The sequence below is a fragment of the Labeo rohita genome, chromosome 6, assembly GCF_022985175.1.
Source record: "Labeo rohita strain BAU-BD-2019 chromosome 6, IGBB_LRoh.1.0, whole genome shotgun sequence".
Lineage (NCBI taxonomy): Eukaryota > Metazoa > Chordata > Actinopteri > Cypriniformes > Cyprinidae > Labeo > Labeo rohita.
Window position 1 is genome coordinate 16,845,998 of NC_066874.1, and position 12,245 is coordinate 16,858,242.

The 12,245-nt window shown below is 33.2% G+C and overlaps 1 protein-coding gene across 24 annotated transcripts in view; it reads left to right on the forward strand.

Moving 5' to 3' along the window:
- kif1aa (kinesin family member 1Aa) overlaps positions 1-12,245 on the forward strand; it is an 87,057-nt gene that overhangs the window by 11,882 nt on the left and 62,930 nt on the right. For all 24 annotated transcript variants that reach the window (XM_051111626.1, XM_051111628.1, XM_051111629.1 and 21 more), the window contains exons 3-6: positions 8,360-8,433; positions 8,527-8,706; positions 8,998-9,066; positions 9,226-9,404. In XM_051111626.1, the coding sequence (XP_050967583.1) occupies positions 8,360-8,433; positions 8,527-8,706; positions 8,998-9,066; positions 9,226-9,404 (502 nt within the window). The remainder of the gene's footprint in view (positions 1-8,359; positions 8,434-8,526; positions 8,707-8,997; positions 9,067-9,225; positions 9,405-12,245) is intronic.

Consider the following 12,245-nt stretch of genomic DNA (forward strand, 5'->3'; position numbering starts at 1 on the left):
TTAAAAAAAACTACCGCTATTTATTTAAATTTTATGCAATTTAATACTAAATTAAAAAAGTAATGCATTACTTTTCTTTTTACTTGAAAAAGTAATCTGATTATGTAACTTGAGTTACTTGTAATGCGTTACCCCAACACTGTATACACACACGCATACACAATTTTGGGGAAAGTTACTTTCTAAAAGTAATGCATTACAATATTGTGTTACTCCATAAAAAAGTAACTAATTGCATTACTTAGTTACTTTTTATGGAAAATAATGCATTACGTTACTTTTGCATTAGTTTTTATCACCTGGGCTGGGCTTGCTTATTTGTTTTTAATAACAAAAAACTTGCGTTACCTATTTGAAAAGATATTTTGTTCTAAATTTAAAAGTAACATTACTTTTTACTTTACTAGTTACATTAAAAAAGTAATCTGATTACGTAACTTGCGTTACTTGTAATGCGTTACCCCAACCCTGTATATACGCACAAACACACACACACACACACACATATACACAGTGTTGGGGAAAGTTACTTTCTAAAAGTAATGCATTACAGCATTGCGTTGCTCCATAAAAAAGTAACTAATTGTGTTAGTCACTTTGTAGGGAAAATAATGCATTATGTTACATATGCGTTACTTTTTGCCACCTGGACTAGGCTTACTTTGTTTTTTAATTAAAAAAAACCTTGCAATATGTATCTGAAAATATATTTAGTTCTAAATTTAAAAGTAATGTGTTGCTTTACTAGTTACTTGAAAAAGTAATCTGATTATGTAACTCGAATTACTATGTAAGTTACACACACACACATACAGAGTGTTGGGGAAAGTTACTTTTTAAAAGTAATGCATAACAATATTGCGTTAGTTACTTTTTATGGAAAATAATGCATTATGTTACTTTTGCATTAGTTTTTATAATAGTTTTACGTAACTCACATTACTTATGTAACTCATATTACTTGTAATGCGTTACCCCCAACACTGTATAAACACACACAGTGTTGGGGAAAGTTACTTTCTAACAGTAATGCATTACAATATTGTGTTAGTCCATAAAATAAGTAACTGTGTTATTTTTTATGGAAAATAATGCATTATGTTACTTTTGCATTAGTTTTTATCATAGTTTTATGTAACTCACATTACTTGTAATGCGTTACCCCCAACACTGTATACACACACACACAAACACACACAGTGTTGGGGAAAGTTACTTTCTAAAAGTAATGCATTACAATATTGTGTTAGTCCATCAAATAAGTAATTGAGTTACTTTGTTATTTTTTTATGGAAAATAATGCATTATGTTCCTTTTCTGTCACCTGGGCTGGGCTTGCTTATTTGTTTTTTAATAACAAAACTTGCGTTACTTATTTGAAAAGATATTTCATTCTAAAAGTAAAATTTACTTTCCTTTACTTTTTATGTAAATGTATATTTGGTTTAAAAACTGCATGTATTCCTTTTAATCCAATAAATAAATAAATAAAATGAAATAAAATAAAATACAAGACAATAAAATAACAATAGAACAACAATTTAAAAATTGCTGTGCATGGTTTATTTCATAGTCCTGATATTGAAATCAAAATGTATTAAAGTACACAATGAATTTGTCAGTTTTATCTTTATAGTAAATATTAAATATAAAAAGGGTACTTTTAATAAGTTAACAACCTTATTTTAATTTGACACCTTTTTTTTCATTTTAAATTCATCTCTTGTGGTAAAATTAATTAATTATTAGTTACAATAATTAGTTTTTAACTGTAACAGGTGCAGAGAAACATTTTATTCCCTTTTCAAAGCATTCCTCCTTCTTCAGCTGGCTGACTATTTGGCACACACACATACAAACACATTTTTACAACTTTGCAAGAGTAGATGTAACATGGCAGTGCTTCTGTACCAATGACGCATGATGTCCCGTGGGCTATGCGGTGCTATTATTATAACTCATATACTCTGATGTACAGCCGGTACTGAACTGCCCTCGGGACAGTTAAACACGGATGTATAGACTGGGTGAAAGGGTCCGTCCCTTTTAGTGACACAAGTGAATGAATTATTTCACTCTGACTCCTAAAGTACAGTTGGCCATTTTAGATTTGGGCTTCCTGCGTTGTATAACATGGCCGCAGGATGTTGCTTAATGTATGTGATGTTCAAATTCGCATGTTTAAAATGTGTTCTGATGGTTCCAACAGGAGCAAAATGAGAGGTGAATTAGAAAACCAAATAATTAGGATATTTTAGGCTGTTTTTAGACGGCATTTGTTTTATTGGTAGATGAATTAGACTTGCTAATTTTTGGAGGTCAGTTGTCCAGTGTGTGCTTTAGTTAGCAGATGAATTGATTTTTTGCTTTTCAGACATTAGCTTTGCTTGAATGATATAGATGAAAAGTAGAACAGGGATTTACAGGAGGGATTATGCAAGGACATGTCCTTCTGTTACTTGGCAGCTCTGTGTGTGTGTGAAAGAGAGAAAGAGAAAGATGCATAAATATGTGTCTGAAACTGTGGTGCTGCAACTATGAAGTTCTGAAACTTTTTTGGTTAAATTTCTAGGCTTCACAGCATTTAGAACTGAAATAGTCCTGCATTATTAAAGAACAAAATTACATTATGCAACCTTGGCTTTTGGAGACAGTATTATAACAGTGGACATGGTTTTTCTGAATGTGTATGCTAGATTTAACTATGAAGCCTTCCTCTTCATTAAGCTGTTAACTGTATGAATTGAAGTGTGTCTGAGTATGTGTTTTAATTCGTAACAACATGAGGGTGAGTTAATGACAGTTGTCATGTTGTGGGCGAACCAATCATTTAACAGTCTAAATGCTTGTTTACTGGTTAATTAATAAGGCCAAATTAGCAGCTGATGCAGCAGCAATGTCACACACAAAGAAAAACATATATGTATTAGTGGTGTCAAAAAATGAACTAATTAATCACACATTTTTACTTAAATTAATCACGATTAATCCCACCTAACATTAAAGTTTTTAAATATACTTTTATATATTTCACATTTAAAATTAAAATTAAAATATTCAAATTAATGTATAAACAACATAAAAACATATTTTTTAATGTTTGATAAATATTTTTGAATGACTGAAGGGGAGTATCACTAATATCAATATTACTGATATCTAGAAAACTTTATTTTTTCCTGATATTTAACCATTAACTGTAGCCATTCAACATTACAGTATAACTGAGAGCAATCAATTTGAACATTTATTACTTTAAACTTCTAATTTAAGTGAACTTAAAACAATCTTCACATAAACCCATTATTTACTGGTGCCCTTCAGCAAGTAGGAATCTAAAGAAATTGAATTAAAGGAGAAGTCCACTTCCAGAACAACAATTCACAACTAATTTACTCACCCCCTTGTCACCCAAGATGTTCTTTCTGTCTTCATTCATGAAGAAATTATGGTTTTGGAGGAAAGCATTTCAGGATTTTTCTGCATATAATGGACTTCATTGGTGCCCCGATTTTGAACTTTCAAAATGTAGTTTAAATGCAGCTTCAAAGGGCTCTAAATGATCCCAGCTGAGGAAGAAGGGTCTTTTCTAGTGAAACGATCTGTCATTTTTTTCAAAATGAACGAATCAGTCAAGAACGACCAGTGGACGCGCATCCCAGAGCCTGTGCTACATGAACTTCTGTGCTTAAAAAGTATACAAATTTGTATTTAAAAAAAAAAAAAAAAATTGACCGATCATTTCGCTAGACTCTTCTTCCTCGGCTGGGATCGTTTAGAGCCCTTTGAAGCTGCATTTAAACTGCATTTTTGAAGTTCAAATTCGGGCACCAATGAAGTCCATTATATGCAGAAAAATCCTGAAATGTTTTCCTCAAAAACCATAATTTCTTTACGACTGAAGACAGAAAGACATGAACATCTTGGATGACAAGCGAGTGAGTAAATTATTTGTAAATTGTTGTTCTGGAAGTGGACTTCTCCTTTAAGTTATCAAACACTAAATACTAAATTAAATATAGATGAATCCCTAAAGCTACAAAAGTTATTGATTTCCTCTTTTTTCTCTTGTTCTTTGATTAACAGACATCGCAGCAGCTGGGTTATTAGGTTTTTTGGCTGCTATTACTTTAAGAGCTGCCGCTGCTGCTTTGCGCTTTAATGTTTAATATTTGTGCTTGCAATTTAGCCGTGTGCTACAAGCACAGTATAACGACTAACAGGACAGTTTTGTTTAATTACATAATTTGACAACATCTCATCTGACGGCAGTTCACTATTGTTTTACTAAAGCTCCTTCGTCACCTGTACTGTTTCCACACTCCTTTGACTAGCGCCTGGCGCTGAAGTGAAGTGAAAGCGCATCTGAAAAGTTTCCTGTTTGATGTTGTCATAATGATGTTCTCTGACGTTCTGTAATAAACACACTTCTTGTCAAGAAAAAAAGAGGCAGAAGCAGCAGTTGTGAGTGGGGTGGTCAACCCTCAATATTTTTAACACCGTTGAACTGTAAAAATTAATCACCTGCATTAATCACACACTAATTTGACAGCACACTAATATATATATATATATATATATATATATATATATATATATATGAAGAGTTCAGATGCAAAACCAGCTAAATCCATCTGACATCTTTCTTTAAAAAATGCTCAAATGTATAGGTTTCTATGTAAGTACCGGTACTTCTGATTGAGCTGAGGCTGCTATTTTAGCAAGTTTGAAGAAAAATTATTTGATGGACATATAATATGTGTCGAGAGCATTCACTCAGTATCATTATCTCATTTTTGACCGAGATGGCTTTTAGCTGGTTTTGCATCTGAACTCTTCATATATAGATAGATGTTACAATATTTTTTATTAGTAAAGGATTTTGAGCTTATTATGATCACTTTAGCCAATTCCCCATTTAGATCATATTGCATTGTGCATAAAATGAAATACATAGATCAGGGAAATACAGTGTGTAATGTGTTCTGTTCATTGACTGAGTTTCCCTGGAGAACCAAGATAAGTGTTTGCTTAGTGCAGAAAATCCTTTTCAACCTATTGACTCTCTGAAGGTCATTCATGAATTGCCCTTTTTTGAGGTCAGAACACATTGTGTGGGTTGAAGGAAACTTAATTCATCACATTTATCTTATGCCTTTTTGTTGTCTTTTTGTTAGTTATGTATGTGTGAAATACCACTGTGTGTGTGTGTGTGTGTGTGTTCAGAAAAGCTTTCCTCAATACCAACTAAATAAATTCAATTTCTCAGTCCAGTAATGGCTGCTCAAGCATGTACTGTACTTCGACTGCCCTTTTCATGGTTGTTGTGGCTTTTGCTTCATGGTTGATTAAGAATATTTAATACAGTTTACTTAAAGGGCTATTTTTATGCAGTTTTGGCATTTGGTCTTGCACATCCTACCATATGGCAGCTGAGATGTATTTCAGAACAGAGACAGTATGTTCTGTCAGAGCTCATGCTGCCTGTCAGACTCCTGACTGTAGCGTCTGTGGTGGAGTGTGGGCTGACTGTGAGTAAGACTGACGAAAGACATTCCGCTAATGATGCTCTGAGCTACTAATAAGCATCAGGAAATGATTATAATGACAGTTTACATGCAGGTACATGATTTCAGTGACTGTTTATTATTCTGTAAGTCGATGCAAATTGCACAGTCATGTCACACAAACCAAGTCATTTAAATGGTTTCCTCCTTGATGCAGAGTATTTTTGGCAATGCATTTCTCTTATGTAATAGCTGTTCATTCATTTTATATAGATTTTTAGTGGGGTAGTTCTAGTTTTCTCAAGTGCCGAGTATTATTTTGTCTGTGTTTAAGCAGTACTTCTTGTGGAGTATGGTGCAAAGAAAACTCTTTGTTCGGCATCTAAAGGAAAGTTAAGGAAAAGCACGTACATTTAGTCCTGTCAATCACAACACAGTATTTAAATATTTAAAGAGCCGCTCACCTTGTTCCTGTGACAGAACTTCTGGTATGTGTCCACCACCCCCATCTTATTTTATTCACTTCTACTCTATTATGAATTATTGATGAAATTGTCCAGAGAGATATTTAAAGCATGAGATGAGTCCCATGCTTGAGACATCAATGATGGACTGTAAACTAAATATGTTTACTTGTGTCTCACTCAAGGATTATATGAAATGTGAACTCCTGAAGGACATTTATGGCTGGGTAACACTTCATGTTGCTTTTCATCTTTATTTTTCACATTCTCTTAAACACAAAACTCTTCACAGACAATCCATTTACAGAATTTTTTTTTATTTTATTTTTTTATTTCTTAGTATTATTTGCCCACTTTATCTAATGCCATAAACATTTAAGCTGCATAAATTTGTGTAAGACCTGATGATCATGTTTTCCATCATGATTTGAGATGTTCCACAAAGCATCTCCTGCTTCAGTGGAAGCGAGAATTTTAATAGTGAGCTAGAAATCTTTAATATAGCTTATTAATTTTACATCATAGCATTTAGCATTTTAATTTAGGTTTGAATCACAGATTACTATATACAGTATACATGACCATTCAGGAGTTTGGGGTCAGTATGTTCTATGTATATATATATTTTTTTTAGATATTTATACTGTATATATTATGCACGGATACATTACATTGATCAATGGTGACAGTAAAGGATTTGTAATGTTACAAACATGTGCTATTTCAAATAAATGCTGTTTTTCTGAACGTTCTATTAATCAGAAAATTAAAAAAAAAAAAAAACATATCATGGTTTCCTAAACATATTAAGCAGCACAACTCTATTCAGCACTGATAATAATAAAAAATATTTTTGAAGAAAGATTTTTAAAGAATCTTGTTACTAAAGACGTTGCTGAAAATTCAGCTTAGCCATCGTAAGAATTAACTACGTTAAAATATCTAAAAACAGAGAAAAATCATTTTAAACTGTAATAATACTACACAATATTACTATTCTTTTTTTCTTGCATAAAAGACCTAAATGAAAAACATAAAAATATCCTACTGATCCCAAACTTTTGAACTGTGTTGTATATGGATTAAGAAAGGACAGTCAACTGACAATTCTGTTTTATATTATTACGATTAATCGCAAATGAAAGTTTGAGTTTGCCTAATATATGAGTGCTTACTGTTTATGTGTGTAATTATGTATTTATAAATGCGCACAAATTAATGTATAAATTTAAGAGAAATATGTTATGTACAAAATATTTTTAGTTATATATAATATAAATTATATAAAAATATAATAAATACATATACTTGTAAATATTTCTTAAATATATACATGAATGTGTTTGTATTTATATATGCATAATAATTATACACAGTACACACACATATATTAGGCAAACTCAAACTTTTATTTTGTATGCGATTAATCGCGATTAATCATTTGACAGCCCTAATTATTAAGCGGTAACACTTTACAATAAGCTTCCGTTAGTTAATGTTAGTTAATGCATTAACTAACATGAGTAAACAATGAGCAATACAGTTATTACAGTATTTATTCATCTTTTTTAAATGTTAGTTAATAAAAAATACAGTTGTTCATTGTTTGTTCATGTTAATTCAGAGTGCATTAACTAATGCTAACAAGCACAATTTGTGATTTTAATAATGCGTTAGTAAATGTTAAAATTCACATTAACTAAAATTAATAAATGGTGGTTAACATTTAGTATAGGGACCAATTCTCACTATTAAATAGTTGCTTTTTAGCATGCCTATTATTAACATACTGGCTGTTTATTAGTACTTATAAAGCACATATTCTGCAACCCCTAATACCTAAATTTAACAACTACCTTACTATTAATGAGCAGCAAATTAAGAGTTTATTGAGGCAAAAGTCATAGTTAATGGTTTGTTGACAGCAAGAATTAGACCTTACATAAAGTGTGACCAAATGGTGTGGAAGTATTGTTCATTCTTAATTCATGTTAACTAAAGTAGTTAACCAGTGTTAACTAATGAACCTTTTACCTAAACAGCATTAAATTTGTCTACGTAAGTTCAGCTGACGCAAATCTTCCTGTGAAGATGCCTATTGCTAGGTCATTTTCATTTACACCCATTACCATATTCAAATGAACATAATTACTGTCTGGTGTGATTCCTGCCTCCCTGTGCTGACTTTCATTAAGCGCTGATAAGAGCAGCAGGGTTTTAAAGCACATCCACATGGACCCGTTTAGACGAACTACAGTGACTCAGCATTTATTGACTGTGTGGCGGCCATTTAGTGGCTGACAACAGAGTATTAGATGTCCACTCAGGATCTCCAACATGTTTTATTAACCTTACTCATTCTCTGCCATTCTTTTCCTTGTCTTTCAGCCATCATCAACCCTAAAGCACCCAAAGAAACCAAAAGCTTCAATTTTGATTTCTCCTACTGGTCACATACCTCGGTAAGTCAGAAATACTTCAAAAAACTACATTAAAATGAAATGAAACAGCACTACTTGAAGTGAAATACTATATTTTTCTTCATCTATCCACAGCCAGAAGATATCAACTATGCCTCCCAGCAGCTGGTGTACAGAGACATTGGAGAAGAAATGTTACTTCATGCCTTTGAAGGCTACAACGTCTGTATTTTTGCATACGGCCAGACTGGGGCTGGTAAATCTTACACCATGATGGGCAGACAGGAAAAGGACCAGCAGGGGATTATTCCACTGGTAAAATAAATATCAGTTTAAGAACTTTTACCAATTTTCAGCTGCAAAAGTGGCCTTTTTGTGTGTCTAAAGCACATATTGTCTCTCACTTTACATTGGTATTGCTGTACAAACAGGAAAATGATAATGTATTCACAGGCAGTGTGAACAAGATCAATTCAAACAGGATTAAATGACACGTCAAACACCAAGCTGACAAGTACACACAATAAGAAAATGATTATTCACTTACTAATCTCTTTTTATTATGTCTGTCTCTTTTCTTTTTCGCTCCTCCATTCAAACCATCAGCTGTGTGAAGACCTTTTCACCAAGATTAATGACAACAATACTGATAACAACATGTCCTATTCTGTGGAGGTGAGATTTAGTCAAAAGAAAGCCTGTCATTAGCACTTCAGCAATATTAGAACTTTTTTGTTGTCAATTCTGTATGTAATTTTTGTTTGAATATTCAATTAGATTGTGTTAGTAATGATGTTTTGTGCTTTTAACAGTCTATTATTTTCATCCTTTCAGGTTAGTTATATGGAAATTTACTGTGAAAGGGTACGAGATCTTCTGAACCCAAAAAACAAAGGAAATTTACGTGTGCGAGAGCACCCACTATTGGGCCCGTATGTAGAGGATTTGTCCAAACTCGCCGTCACATCATATAATGACATTCAAGACCTGATGGACTCTGGGAATAAGGCTAGGTATTCTATTCTATTCTGTTCTATTCTATTCTATTCAAAGATTGTTCATGTCATCTCTGTACTGTAATTATGATTTTCCAACAAGTAAAAACTATTCATGTACTTGAATACATGTTCAAAAGCTTGTGCCATTAAGATTTTGTTATGAAAGACGTTTATATTTTAAGCCAGGACAATTAAATTGACTAAAAGTGACACTAAAATGATAAAAAATAATGCAGTTATTTTAAAGATTCTGTTCATCAAAGAATCCTTTAAAATGTGTCTCAAATTCCACAAAAAGATTTAAGATTTAAAAGATTTAAAGGATTAGTTCACTTCCAAAACAGAAACTTATAGATAATTTACTCACCCTGTTGTTATCCGAGATGTTCATGTCTTTCTTTTTCAGTTGTAAAGAAATTGTTTTTTGAGGAAACATTTCAGGATTTCTCTCCATATAGTGGACTTCTATGGTGCCCCGAGTTTAAACGCAGCTTAAATGCAGCTTCAAATGGCTCTTAACAATCCCAGCCGAGGAAGAAGGGTCTTATCTAGTGAAATGATTGGTCACATTTATACACTTTTTGAACACAAATGCTGGTCTTGTCTAGCTTTGTGATGTGCATACGTCCGATTCATGAAAGTTAGGGTATGTTGAAAAACTTACCCTACATCACTGTTTTACCTTTTTTTTTTTAAATAGGCATTTGATCATCTTCGCATGTTCACTTTGTAAACACTGGGTCGGTACTTCAGCAGCGATGTAGAATGATTTTGAAATTGGAGGAGAAAATGAGATGGTAGTTTTTCGACATACCCTAACTGTCTTGAACCAGATGCATGCAGATGCAAATTGCAGAGCTAGACAAGACTAACTGTTGTGGTTAAAAAGTGTGTAAATATTAATTTATTTGAGAAAATGACAGATCGTTTTACTAGATAAGACTCTTCTTTCTCGGCTGGGATCATTTAGAGCCCTTCGAAGCTGCATTTAAACTGCATTTTGGAAGATCAAATTCGAGGGCACCATAGCAGTCCACTATATGGAAAAATTCCTGAAATGTTTTCATTAAAAAATACAATTTCTTTACGACTGAAGAAAGAAAGACATGAACATCTTGGGTGACAAAGGCGTGAGTAAATCATCTATACATTTTTGTTCTGGAAGTAAACTAATCCTTTAAAAAACAGCCCCAAACTCTTTGATGACAGTGTATTTAATGGTAGTGTATAGTAAATTATAAATGGGGAAATTTTTGTAATTTTATGCAAGTTAAAAATTTTCTGATTTGCTTGTCATCATTTAATGAAACCAAAATGGATTCAGCCACAAAAACAATTTAGGGGCAACCTGTAATGCCCGTTTTACGAGATGTAATATAAGTTTCTGATGTCCCCAGAGTGTCTATGTAAACTTTTAACTCAAAATACCTGACAGATCATTTTTATAGCCTGTTAAAGGAGAAGTCCACTTCTAGAACAAAAATTGACAGATAATGTACTCACCCCTTGTCATCCAAGATGTTCATGTCTTTCTTTCTTCAGCCATAAAGAAATTGTTTTTGAGGAAAACATTTCAGGATTTTTCTTCATATAATGGACTGATATGGTGCCCCGATTTTGAACTTCCAAAATGCAGTGTAAATACAGCTTCAAATGATCCAAAATGCGGTTGTAAATGATCCCAACCGAGGAAGAAGGGTCTTATCTAGCAAAACGATCAGTTATTTTCATAAAAATAATACAATTTATATACTTCTTAATGTCTCACTGAACTGTTTTTTTCCAGTTCATGACAGTTAGGGTATGTTGAAAAATTCCCATCTCATGTTCTCCCTCAACTTCAAATTGTCTTATATCGCTCTTTTACCTTTTGTGTTAAGGGTGTTTGATCTTCTTTGCATGTTCACTTTGCAGAGACTGGGTCGGTACTTCTGCAGCGATGTAGGATGATTTTGAAATGATTTTTGAAGTTACGATTGGAGTTTACAACCGCATTTGGGATTGTTTGAAGCCACATTTAAACTGCATTTTGGAAGTTCAAAATCGGGGCACCATATCAGTCCATTATATGGAGAAAAATCCTGAAATGCTTAACTCAAAAAACAATTTCTTTACAGCGCCTGTTTTGTGTTTGTCCCTTTTCAAAAGAGGGCGGAGCTTCCAGAGGTTATGCTCCAGCAATACCAGTGCTGTCCTTTGCAAATAAACATTACACAATCCCAAAAGCTTGTTATCTTTACAGAAAACATACTTTGTTTAAAATTCAGTCATTTGATTGTACTGTGCATAATAAATGCACATTTCTGAATTACACAGACGAGGAGCACGGCACGATAAAAATAACTCACAAATGCCATCGCATGCTATTACAAACTTTATAAGCCCCACTTGTGATTATGAGCTCCACAAATTCAAGCGGTCCACTTTACAATTTTAACTACCCCATTCCTATTTACGATCATTCTGGTAGCACGTGAAAGCAGCATCAGTGAAAACAGGCAGAGACAATGGTAGCTTTAGCAACATCAGCCTTACAGAGTGCCAGGAAGCTCTTTCAGAAAGGGAATTTGGAAAACAAGCACGTAATACTTTGTCTAGAGCTGACGTTCACGTGCAAAGTGTTGATATTAATCCCTAAACATATAGAGGACTTTAACATTTTTTCCAGGACGTTTCCTTCGATAATGAAATTTAACCACAGTGTCCTCAGCAGCTTAGATGGAGGGAGTCTATGGAAACTCGTGTATTCGTATAGGCTGGCTGTTTTCACACACTGTGGCCACACAGCTGTGTTCAAACACCGTATAAAATCGATTTTTGCATGATAAGTCCCTTTTAAGATTAGGAACCTGAACT